Source organism: Chlorocebus sabaeus, chromosome 2 (assembly GCF_047675955.1).
Source record: "Chlorocebus sabaeus isolate Y175 chromosome 2, mChlSab1.0.hap1, whole genome shotgun sequence".
In the NCBI taxonomy this organism is placed as follows: Eukaryota; Metazoa; Chordata; class Mammalia; order Primates; family Cercopithecidae; genus Chlorocebus; species Chlorocebus sabaeus.
This window is the reverse complement of record NC_132905.1, coordinates 63577552-63590011: the sequence shown is the minus strand read 5'-3', so window position 1 is coordinate 63590011 and position 12460 is coordinate 63577552. Positions and strand designations below refer to the sequence as shown.

Below are 12460 nucleotides of genomic sequence, written 5' to 3'. Positions count from 1 at the left end.
GTAGCATGCAACCATTTTTTTACAAATGAGGTTAGATATAAACTGATTATTTCACAATTAAAATGTATTTAAAGTCTTTAGTTTTAGATAACACATCTTAAGATAATTTTGTTAGAATTCTTGTAATATCTGCTGTGTTGCAAATGGAAGCTACATGCTACATTTACACTCTACCTTGATTGCTAGTTATTAAATTTTTGTTGTCAGTGCCTGAGTGCTGAAATATTGGATCTTCAATCTGAATATTGCCAAGGGATTGTACATGGAGATCTATATTTAATATAAATGTTTCAGTATATTGGGTAAAACTTTTATTAAAATATATCAAAGGATCTTTCATCTACTAAACCAGGAGTTGGCCAGATTTTTCTGCAAAGAGCCAGTTAGTAAATATTTTAGGCTTTGCAAACTCTCTCTCTCTCTCTCTCTCTCTCTCTATATATATATATATATATATATATATATGTGTGTGTGTGTGTGTGTGTGTATATATATATATTTGAGTATTTGAGACAGGGTCTCTGTTGCCCAGGCTGGAGTGCAGTTGTATGATCATGGCTCACTGCAGCCTCAACTTTCTGGGCTCTAGTGATCCTCCCACCTCAGCCTCTCTAATAGCTGGGACCACAGATGTGCAACATCACACCCAGCTAATTGACTCTGTGGACTGTAGAGTGAATAAGCGTGGCTGCGTTCCAAGATACTTGACTTAGAAAAACAGGCAGTGGGCTGGATTTTGCCCACAGGTGCTAATTTGCTGACCTTGTGCTAAAAGGAAGGTGCTGCTAATGCAGTAACTCTTATTCATAAAAGTGCCCTGCATGTGTGACATTATCCTTCCTTTGAGAAAAGGATATATTTCAGTATTCACCACACCATAGTTTTCCACAGTGACTTCATATAATTTTTAAAATTTCATTTATAAAATAAGATTATTTTCAGCATTTCTACCACTTTATTCCTGTTGCTAGAACTCAGTATTTTACTGTGATCAATTACTTTGTGTATTTGATGAGTATCAACTGTTCTAGAATTGGCTGATTTTTATCAAGCAAGAAATACTCTCCTTGAAACTTTTAGTGTTTCTTGGTCTTTATGTATAAGCATGAACAAAGTGATATTCAGCTTATGGAATCTAGAAATGTTCAAGGCAACTTTTAGTTCTATAGTTTTAAGAATTTAACACCTCAGTCTGGCATTTTTAATGCCACATTGTATAATTTTATCACCTTTAAAATATATAATTGTTATATAAAATTTGAAGACTACACCTGTTATATAAAATTTAAAACTAATTGTCTATTACTTTTCCATGACTGTGGAAGAAAATGACAACATTCTCAGTCATGACTCCTAAGTATGGTGTCCTTAAAAGAACTGTCTACACTCATGAACTCAATTTTCTTTTCATTCACTCTTAATCTCACACCAGTAAGTCTTCAGTTTCAGCACTCCTCCAACATTGTTTTTCCTCAAGATTATCACTAATTTTTTTCTGTAATAAATCTAGGCATTTTTCTTACACTTCATTTTATTTAGTCTGTCAACAGTATTTGAGCCAATGGAGGACATCTCCTCTCTAACAGCGTCTTCAACTTGGCTTTCAGGACCTCACTCCCTCAGACTTTTCCTCCTACCTTTCTAGTCCATTCATCATGGTCTGTTTTGCTTGCTCCTCCTCATCTTTCTCCATTTGGACATTATTTTTTCCCAGGGCTCAGTCCTCAGTCTTCTCTCTCATGACTTTTTCTTTTTTTGAGACAGAGTTTCACTCTGTCACCCAGGCTAGAGTTCAGTGGTGTGATCTCGGCTCACTGCAACCTCTGCCTCCTGGGTTCAAGCGATTCTCCTGCTTCAGCCTCCTGAGTAGCTGCCGTTACAGGTTTGTGCCACCATGCTCGGCTAATTTTTGTATTTTTAGTAGAGATAGCATTTCCCCATGTTGGCCAGCCTGGTCTCAAACTCCTGACCTCAGGTGATCTGTCTGCCTTGGCCTCACAAAGTGTTGGGATTACAGGCATGAGCCACTGCACCCAGACCCTCGTGACTTTTTCTACCATGTATATGCTAGTGATTTCCAAATGTATGTCTCTGGCTCAGATCTCTCTCCCTAATTCCAGATTTCCGTATCAGCCTGCCTACTTGACATCTCTATTTGGTTAGCTATTGGGTATCACACACTTGTCAGATCCAAAATTGGGCTACAGATGGCCTTCCTGAAATCTACCCCTCATGTAATTGTTCCTACTTTGGGTAAGGGCAACTCTTCCAGTTGCTCTGCCAAAAATCTGAGTGTCATTCTTGACTCATCTCTCTCTCTCTCTCTGACACCTCACATCTAATCTCTCAGTAAATCTTGTCAGGTCTACCTGAAGAATATGTCCAGAAGCCAGTCATATCTTCTACATCTGAGCCACCCTCATCTACAGTCTACATGAGTGTCATAGACTGGCAATCGATAGTTCTGGCTTTTAAAAACTTCCCTTTTCATCAATTCTTAACTCGGTGGATGTACTTAAAATATAAGTCAAATTGTGTCAGTCCTCTGCCCCAGCCCTTCTGATTGCCTCCCATTTCCCTCTGAGTATGTGTCAGATTTCCTCCTAATTCTCTCCCTTGCTCTGCTTCAGCCTCACTGAAATTCTTGCCATCCCTTATCTACCCCTAGTGCTTAAAGACTCCAAGCACACCTCTGCACTTGGCAGTTCCCTGTGTCTGGAATGCTTTTTCCCCAGATATCCTCCTAGCTTACTCTTTCCATTCCTTCAGTTCTTTATTTAAAACCTCCTTTCTACTAAGAAGTAGAAAAAGGGTAAAAAGAAACACATTATGGAACAACCACTTTCTGAGGAAGAACCATGTACTACCCGGACGCATCATGCTTAAGATTCAACTGGGAGTGTACCAGGGAGGCTCTCTAACGTAACCAAGGGAAGGTTCAACGAAACAAAGTGATTTATCATCTCTAACTTCAAATCCATTTGTATCTTGACATCAACACTCTTAACCTTATATCATCATTTCTTAGAGTCTTTGATATACAAATAAAAGGTTTTTCGTATTAGAAAGAAAAAAATCCCCTTTCTCAGCAGAGACTTTTCTGACCATCCCAACTTTCCCACCACCCTCCCCATCAAACGCATAAACATTTAATTTTCCTGCTTTAGTTTTTCTCCTCTAACGTACTGTATATTTTGTCTTCTCTGTCTGTTGTTATTGTGTGTTTATCTCACTCTCATGAATAGGGATTTTATTTTTCACTACCGTATCCTCACTGCCTAGAAAAAGACCTAGCATATTGGATGTAGCTACCTAATAAATCCTTATTAAATGAGTGAGTGGAGTTTATCCTGGGTATATTGTTTGATTGATTCTCACTTTTAAAAAGTTTGACGTGGTTCACTCTAATAGTTTTGCCTGCTAATTATATGCATTTAAAAAATTGTTTTGGCTCTTTATAATAAGCTACATTCTTTATACTATTTTTTTATTTAGGGTGAAAAGCCCAATGTTGTGGTTATTCATTATTTATTCTTTTACTAGTAATCATAATTGTAATTATGGTAAACTGAGTCAGAGGAATTGCAAACTTTACTAGTATTTTATTTGATTTGATTTTTGAGATGGAGTCTCACTCTATCGCCCAGGCTGGAGTGCAGTGGTGGGGTCTCAGTTCACTGCACCCTCCGCCTCCTGGGTTCATGTATTTCTCCTGCCTTAGCCTCCTGAGGAACTGGGATTACAGGGGTCTGCCGCCACACCTGGCTAATTTTTGTATTTTTAGTAGAGACAGGGTTTCACCATGTTGGTCAGGCTGGCCTCACACTCTTTACGTCAGGTGATCCACCCACTTCAGCCCTTCAAAGTGCTAGGATTACAGGCGTGAGCCACTGCACCCGGCCACTCACTTTTTAGTTTTCTAAAAATTGGGGTGGCACATTTAATGGACTTACAAATTCTTTTCAAGGGATTATGAACCTTTGGCATTTGAAATAAAAAGACAGAGTTGGAATTTTTTTGCTTCCTACAGTAAGAAGAATACTGGTCAGGCACTGGCTCTTCTGATGGAGCAGGTGCTGCTGCTTGGCTGTATTTCAGAAGCAAGCTGCTCACATCTGTAGTGGTTGGTGAGCAAGACCAGTGGTCATTGATTGGTTAACTAGATTTCAAACTGGCTCTGGGTGGCTTCTTGTTACCATTGGTACAGGTCGTTTCTTTCCTAAGTTAGACTCAACTTTAACTGAACATTTTTGGTTTAAAAGTTGCCTTCAATTAGCTATGGTCAAAATGAATCTATTTTATATTCCAGAATTTTACACCTCATTTTAAAATTTTGGTCAAGATGAATTGGTTAATAATAGCTCTCAGGAAGATCTGTTTTCTTTTTTTAAAATACATATTTCTCTGTAAAATTTATTCCTTAAAATTATTTGTCTTGTTTCTGTTTTTAGTATTTCTAGAAGCTTTTGCTCAAGACTTAACATAATCTCCAGTAGGAGACTTTAGTCTGTCAGTTAATATATGTATATGGTAGTGATATTCTCTTTTTAAATTCCTTTTCTTTTCTTGTTCACTGTCTCCTCTGTACAATAACAGTGATATTCTTATACATTTTTACCTCATTAAAAATAATTACAGTTTTCAGGTCATGTGATGCCAACATGTTTGTTCCTTTTGTTCTGTGTGTGCATTGCTATTCGGGCTCTTTTGTGGTGCTACATGAATGTCAGCTTTTTAAAATAACTCTGTGAAGAATGACGTTGGTACTTGGATAGAAACTGTATTGGATCTGTAGACTGCTTTGGGCACTGTGGTCATTTTCGCAATATCAATGCTTTCAGTCCAGGAGCATAGGATGTATGTTCATTTATTTGTGTCATCTCTGATTTTCTTCAGTGGTGTTTTCCAGTTATCCTTTTATAGCTGACTCACCTGCTTCGTTAAGTATTTTCCTAGGTATTTTACTCTTTTGCAGCCATTGTCAAGGGGACTGGGTTCTTGTTGTGATGCACAGCTTGGCTGTAGGTGGTGTATAGTGGTACTACTCATTGGTATTTGTACATTTTGTAGTCTCTGAGACTTTACTGAATTTATTTATCAAGTCAAAGAGTGTTTTGTAGAAGTCTTTAGGGTTTTCTAGGGATAAGATCATATAATTGATGAAGAGATAGTTTGATTTTCTTTTTTCCAATTTGGATGTCCTTTATTTCTCTTGCCCAGTTGCTCTGCCTAGGACTTCCCAGTTTTATTCTTAATATGCATGAAATAAAAGTAAAATTGAAAGTGATTAAGGATTAGTTTATTTCACATCTCTGTCACATACTCAGATAAAATTAATTCAAAGTTGTATGTTAAAAACGCAATATTAGACCCTGTCTTGTTCCAAAAGGAATTTCTAAGTTGTCTATAAAATACAGAGGAATCAAGAATATAAGTGGAAAGTGTTTCCAAAAAATAAAGATAAAAAGTATGGGTTAACACAGGGCTGGCTTCCCAATCCCCAGGCCATGGACCAGTACCAGTCCCTGGCCTGTTGGGACCTGGGCCACACAGCAGGAGGCTAGTGGCAGGTGAGCAAGCAAAGCTTCATCTGTTTAAAGCCACTCTCTGTCACTCACATTACTGCCTGAGCTCCTCTTCCTGTCAGATCGGTGGTGGCATTAGATTGTCATAGGAGTGTGACTCAAACCCTCTTGTAAGCTGCTTACACAGGGGATCTAGGTTGTTCACTCCTTATGAGAATCTAATCCTTTATGATCTGTCACCATCTCCTGTCACCCCCAGATGGGACCATCTAGTTTCAGGAAAACAAGCTAAGGCTCCCAGTGATTCTACATTATGGTGAGCTATGTAATTATTTCATTATATATAAGTAATAATATAAATAATGTGCACAATGAATGTTATGTGCTTGAATCATCCTGCAACCATCCCCCAACTCAGGTCTACAGAAAAATTACCTTCCACAAAACCAGTCCCTGGTGCCAACATGGTTGGGGAGAGCTGGTTTAAGAGATGTGAGACCCCTTTGCCTTGTCTTGGATTAATGTGCAGATATGCATTGTGTGAATGACATCTGATGGCACCATCTTGCCCTGTAGATCATTTTAGGGATACCTCCAGTATTTCATGAAAATCAAAATGTCTTCTAGTGATGAACAAAATGATACCCAGAAGCAAGTTTTGGAAGAACAGATCGCTGGAATGTCACAAGAAGAGATTCTGACTGGTAAACAAGAGCAGATGGAAGTGGCTGAAAAGAAAATGAATTCTGAGGTATTTTCTTTAGTCATTTTCAAATGTTTTAATATATGTATTTGTTTAAAAATATAACTTGATGCATTTTGGAAAGGATAAAGGATTTTTAAAACATATATATACACACATATGTGGCATGGCATGCACAAGCCTCAGTGTAACACTTGTCTTACAAATGGATCCATATAGAGGAAAGGAGCAGCAGGCTCAGGAGCAGGGTGTGGGCTGCCTTTAGGGCTCCAGTCAATTCCTCAGGGCTCAGATGGCACTGCAGGCTTCTTCATTCCCAAGAGGCAGACCAGAGGCCGTCTTGAGGAGGACTTTATGGTCAAGCGCAGAAAGCAGCCAGGATTTCTACCCAGGTTCCTAGGGTTTCTGTGGCCCTGGCCAGGGGTAGAATTTGAACCCAGGCAGGACAAGTCCACTTGGAGCAGAATGTCCATACCTGGAGTCTGTGCATGCCAGGCAAGGCCAAGCTGGCTCAAAGAGCAACCAGCCACCTCTGGAAAGGTGCACCTGGAGCAGGTGCTGATGGAGTATAGGCCTTAGGACTCTGCCTCCTGTGGCCCTGGGCAGATTTAAAATTTGGGCCCAGGCAGCACAAGATCACTCGGAGCAGCTGAGGCATGTGCATGAAAGGCAAGGCCATCCTGGCTCAAAGAGCAACCAGCTACCTCTGCAAGGGTGTGCCAGGAGCAGTTACACCAGCCGCCAAACTCACCCACTCAAGGAAGTAGGGATGGCCAGGTCCCAAAAGCCGGACTGGCTGCCACTTGATGGCTGATGGAGTAGAGGCCTGTGGAAAAGCAGATGGCACTGAGGCTTTACCTCTACGGTAGAAGAAATGAGGAACACAAGCGACAATGAGTGAGGTTGGTGGCTGGTCCACCTGCTCCTGGCACACCCTTGCAGAGGTGGCTGGTTGCTCTTTGAACCAGCTTGGCCTTGCCTGGCATGCACAAGCCTCAGTGTAACAATTGTCTTACAAATGGAGACATATAGAGGAAATGAGCAGCAGTCTCAGGAGCAGGGTGTGTGCTGCCTTTAGGCTCCAGTCAATTCCTCAGGGCTCAGATGGCACTGTGGGCTTCTTTGTTGCCAAGAGGCAGACCACAGGCTGTCTTGAGGAGGACTTTATGTTCAAGGGCAGAAAGCAGCCAGGATTGCAATCCAGGGACTAGGCATTCTGTAGCCCTGGCCAGATTTTGAATGTGGCCACAGGCAGGACAAGCTGACTCAGAGCAGAACATCGGTACCTGCGGTCTGTGCATGCCAGGCAAGGCCAAGCTGGCTCAAAGAGCAACCAGCCACCTCTGCAAGGGTGTGCCTGGAGCAGGTGCTGATGGAGCAGAGGCCTGAGGACCCTGCCTTCTGTTACCCTGGGCAGATTTAAAATTTGGTCCCAGGCAGAACAAGATCACTCGGAGCAGCTGGGGCATGTGCATGCCAGGCAAGGCCATGGTGGCTCAAAGAGCAACCAGCCACCTCTGCAACGGTGTGCCTGGAGCAGTTGCACCAGCGTCCAACCTCACCCACTCAGGGAAGTAGGGATGGCCAGGTCCCAAAAGCCAGACTGGCTGCCACCTGATGGCTGATGGAGCAGAGGCCTGTGGAAAAGCAGATGGCACTGAGGCCTTACCTCTAAGGTAGAAGAAATGAGGTACACGAGTGGCAGTGAATGAGGTTGGAGGCTGGTCCACTGGCTCCTGGCACACCCTTGCAGAGTTGGCTGGTTGCAAGCCAGCTTGGCCTTGCCCCGCATGCACAAGCCTCAGTGCAACAACTGTCTTACAAATGGAACCATATTGAGGAAAAGAGCAGCAGGCTCAGGAGCAGGGTGTGTGCTGCCTTTAGAGCTCCAGTCAATTCCTCAGGGCTCAGATGGCACTGCGGGCTTCTTCATTGCGGAAGAGGTAGATCACAGGCCCTCTGAGGAGGACTTTATACTCAAGTGCAGAAAGCAGCCAGAATTTCCACCAAGGGGCCTAGGCCTTCTGTGGCCCTGGCGGGACTTAGAATTTGGCCTCAGGCAGGACAAGATCACTCAGAGCAGCACTTTGGTACCTGCATTCTGTGCATGCCAGGCAAGGCCAAGCTCGCTCAAAGAGCAACCAGCCACCTCTGCAAGGGTGCCCCTGAAGCAGGTGGAGCAGCCACCAACCTCACCCAGTCAAGGAAGCAGGGATGGCCAGATTCCAACAGACTGAGTGGCTGCCACCTGATGGTTGATGGAGCAGAGGCCTGTGGCTCCTGGCACACCCTTGCAAAGGTGGCTGGTTGCTCTTCGAGCCAGCTTGGCCTTGCCTGGCATGCACAAGCCTCAGTGCAACAATTGTCTTACAAATGGAGCCATATAGAGGAAATGAGCAGCAGGCTCAGGAGCAGGGTGTGCACTGCCTTTGGGGCTCCGGTCCATGCCTCAGGGCTCATATGGCACTGCGGGCTTCTGGTTTTAAAGAGGCAGACCACAGGCCTTCTTGAGAAGGACTTCATGTTCCAAAACAGAAAACAGCCAGGATTACCAACCAGGGGACTCGGCCTTCAGTGGCCTTGACCAGACTTAGAATTTGGCCCAAGGCAGGACAAGCTCACTCAGAGCAGCATTTCAGTAGCTGGGGCCTCTGCATGCCAGGCAAGGCCAAGCTGGCTCAAAGAAAAACCAGCCACCACTGCAATGGTACACTTGGAACCGGTGGACCAGCCAGCAACCTCACCTACTGAAGGAAGCAGGAATGGCCAGATTCCAACAGCCTGAGTGGCTGCCACTTGATGGCTGATGGAGCAGAGGCCCGAGGAAAAGCAGATGACACTGAGGCCTTGCCACTAGGGTAGAAGAAATTATGTACCTTGACCGGCAGCGAGTGAGGTTGGTGGTTGGTCCACCGGCTCCTGGCACACCCTTGCAGAGGTGGCTGGTTGCTCTTTGAGCCAGCTTGGCCTTGCCTGGCATGCACAAGCCTCAGTGCAACAATTGTCTTACAAATGGAGCCACACAGAGAAAAGGAGCAGGAGGCTCAGGAGCAGGGTGTGCGCTGCCTTTAGGGCTCCAGTCAATTCCTCAGGGCTCAGATGGCATCGCGGGCTTCTTTGTTGCCAAGAGGCAGACCACAGGCCATGTTGAGGAGGACTTCATGGTCAAGTGCAGAAAGCAGCCAGGATTTCCACCCAGGTTCCTAGGGTTTCTGTGGCCCTGGCCAGGGGTAGAATTTGAACCCAGGTAGGACAAGGTGACTCAGAGCAGCACATCGGTACCTGCGGTCTGTGCATGCCAGGCAAGGCCAAGGTGGCTCAAAGAGCAACCAGTCACCTCTGCAAAGGTGTGCCTGGAGCAGGTGCTGATGGAGTAGAGGCCTGAGGACTCTGCCTCCTGTGGCCCTGGGCAGATTTAAAATTTGGCCCCAGGCAGCGCAAGATCACTTGGAGCAGCTGGGGCATGTGCATGCCAGGCAAGGCCATCCTGGCTCAAAGAGCAACCAGCCACCTCTGCAAGGGTGTGCCAGGAGCAGTTGCACCAGCCGCCACCCTCACCCACTGAAGGAAGTGGGGATGGCCAGGTCCCAAAAGCCGGACTGGCTGCCACTTGATGGCTGACAGAGCAGAGGCCTGTGGAAAAGCAGATGGCACTGAGGCCTTACCTCTAGGGTAGAAGAAATGAGGTACACAAGCGGCAGCGAGTGAGGTTGGTGGCTGGTCCACCTGCTCCTGGCACACCCTTGCAGAGGTGGCTGGTTGCTCTTTGAGCCAGCTTGGCCTTGCCCAGCATGCACAACCTCAGTGTAACAATTGTCTTACAAATAGAGACATATAGAGGAAATGAGCAGCAGTCTCTAGAGCAGGGTGTGTGCTGCCTTTAAAACGCCAGTCAATTCCTCAGGGCTCAGATGGCACTGTGGGCTTCTTTGTTGCCAAGAGGCAGACCACAGGCTGTCTTGAGGAGGACTTTATGTTCAAGTGCAGAAAGCAGCCAGGATTGCAGTCCAGACACTAGGCATTCTGTGGCCCTGGCCAGACTTTGAATGTGGCCACAGGCAGGACTAGTTCACTCAGAGCAGAACATCGGTACCTGCGGTCTGTGCATGCCAGGCAAGGCCAAGCTGGCTCAAAGAGCAACCAGCCACCTCTGCAAGGGTGTGCCTGGAGGAGGTGCTGATGGAGCAAAGGCCTGAGGACCCTGCCTTCTGTGGCCCTGGGCAGATTTAAAATTTGGTCCCAGGCAGAACAAGATCACTCGGAGCAGCTGGGGCATGTGCATGCCAGGCAAGGCCATGGTGGCTCAAAGAGCAACCAGCCACCTCTGCAATGGTGCGCCTGGAGCAGTTGCACCAGCGTTCAACCTCACCCACTCAGGGAAGTAGGGATGGCCAGGTCCCAAAAGCCGGACTGGCTGCCACCTGATGGCTGATGGAGCAGAGGCCTGTGGAAAAGCAGACGGCACTGAGGCCTTACCTCTAGGGTAGAGGAAATGAGGTACACGAGTGGCAGTGAGTGAGGTTGGAGGCTGGTCCACCGGCTCCTGGCACACCCTTGCAGAGTTGGCTGGTTGCAAGCCAGCTTGGCCTTGCCCCGCATGCACAAGCTTCAGTGCAACAACTGTCTTACAAATGGAGTCATATAGAGGAAATGAGCAGCAGGCTCAGGAGCAGGGTGTGTGCTGCCTTTAGGGCCCCAGTCAATTCCTCAGGGCTCAGATGGCACTGCGGGCTTCTTCATTGTGAAGAGTTAGACCACAGGCCATCTTGAGGAGAACTTTATGTTCAAGTGCAGAAAGCAGCCAGGATTTCCACCCAGAGTCCTAGGCCTTCTGTGGCCCTGGCAAGACTTAGAATTTGGCCTCAGGCAGGACAAGATCACTCAGAGCAGCACTTTGGTACCTGCATTCTGTGCATGCCAGGCAAGGCCAAGCTGGCTCAAAGAGCAACCAGCCACCTCTGCAAGGGTGCCCCTGAAGCAGGTGGAGCAGCCACCAACCTCACCCAGTCAAGGAAGCAGGGATGGCCAGATTCCAACAGACTGAGTGGCTGCCACCTGATGGCTGATGGAGCAGAGGCCTGAGGAAAAGCAGATGACACTGAGGCCTTGCCACTAGGGTAGAAGAAATTATGTACCTTGACTGGCAGCGAGTGAGGTTGGTGGTTGGTCCACCGGCTCCTGGCACACCCTTGCAGAATTGGCTGGTTGCTCTTTGAGCCAGCTTGGCCTTGCCTGGCATGCACAAGCCTCAGTGCAACAATTGTCTTACAAATGGAGCCACACAGAGAAAAGGAGCAGGAGGCTCAGGAGCAGGGTGTGCGCTGCCTTTAGGGCTCCAGTCAATTCCTCAGGGCTCAGATGGCATCGCGGGCTTCTTTGTTGCCAAGAGGCAGACCACAGGCCATGTTGAGGAGGACTTTATGGTCAAGTGCAGAAAGCAGCCAGGATTTCCTCCCAGGGGCCTAGGCCTTCTGTGGCCCTGGCCAGGGGTAGAATTTGAACCCAGGCAGGACGAGTTCACTCGGAGCAGAATGTCCGTATCTGGAGTCTGTGCATGCCAGGCAAGGCCAAGCTGGCTCAAAGAGCAACCAGCCTCCTCTGCAAAGGTGTGCCTGAAGCAGGTGCTGATGGAGTAGAGGCCTGAGGACTCTGCCTTCTGTGGCCCTGGACAGATTTAAAATTTGGCCCCAGGCAGCACAAAATCACTCAGAGCAGCTGGGGCATGTGCATGAAAGGCAAGGCCATCCTGGCTCAAAGAGCAACCAGCCACCTCTGCAAGGGTGTGCCACGAGCAGTTGCACCAGCCGCCAACCTCACCCACTCAAGGAAGTAGAGATGGCCAGGTCCCAAAAGCCGGACTGGCTGCCACTTGATGGCTGACAGAGCAGAGGCCTGAGGAAAAGCAGATGGCACTGAGGCCTTACCTCTAGGGTAGAAGAAATGAGGTACACAAGCGGCAGTGAGTGAGGTTGGTGGCTGGTCCACCTGCTCCTCGCACACCCTTGCAGAGGTGGCTGGTTGCTCTTTGAGCCAGCTTGGCCTTGCCTGGCATGAACAAGCCTCAGTGGTACAATTGTCTTACAAATGGAGCCACATTGAGGAAAAGAGCAGCAGGCTCAGGAGCAGGGTGTGCGCTGCCTTTAGGGCTCCAGTCAATTCCTCAGGGCTCAGATGGCACTGTGGGCTTCTTCTTTGCCAAAAGGCAGACCACAGGCCATCTTGAGGAGGACTT

The 12460-nt window shown here is 46.7% G+C and overlaps 1 protein-coding gene across 1 annotated transcript in view; it reads left to right on the top strand.

Moving 5' to 3' along the window:
- LOC103247565 (POTE ankyrin domain family member G-like) overlaps window positions 1–12460 on the top strand; it is a 52970-nt gene that overhangs the window by 22041 nt on the left and 18469 nt on the right. The window contains 1 exon segment of the mRNA XM_073004860.1: window positions 6153–6276. Within this exon segment, the coding sequence (XP_072860961.1) occupies window positions 6153–6276 (124 nt within the window).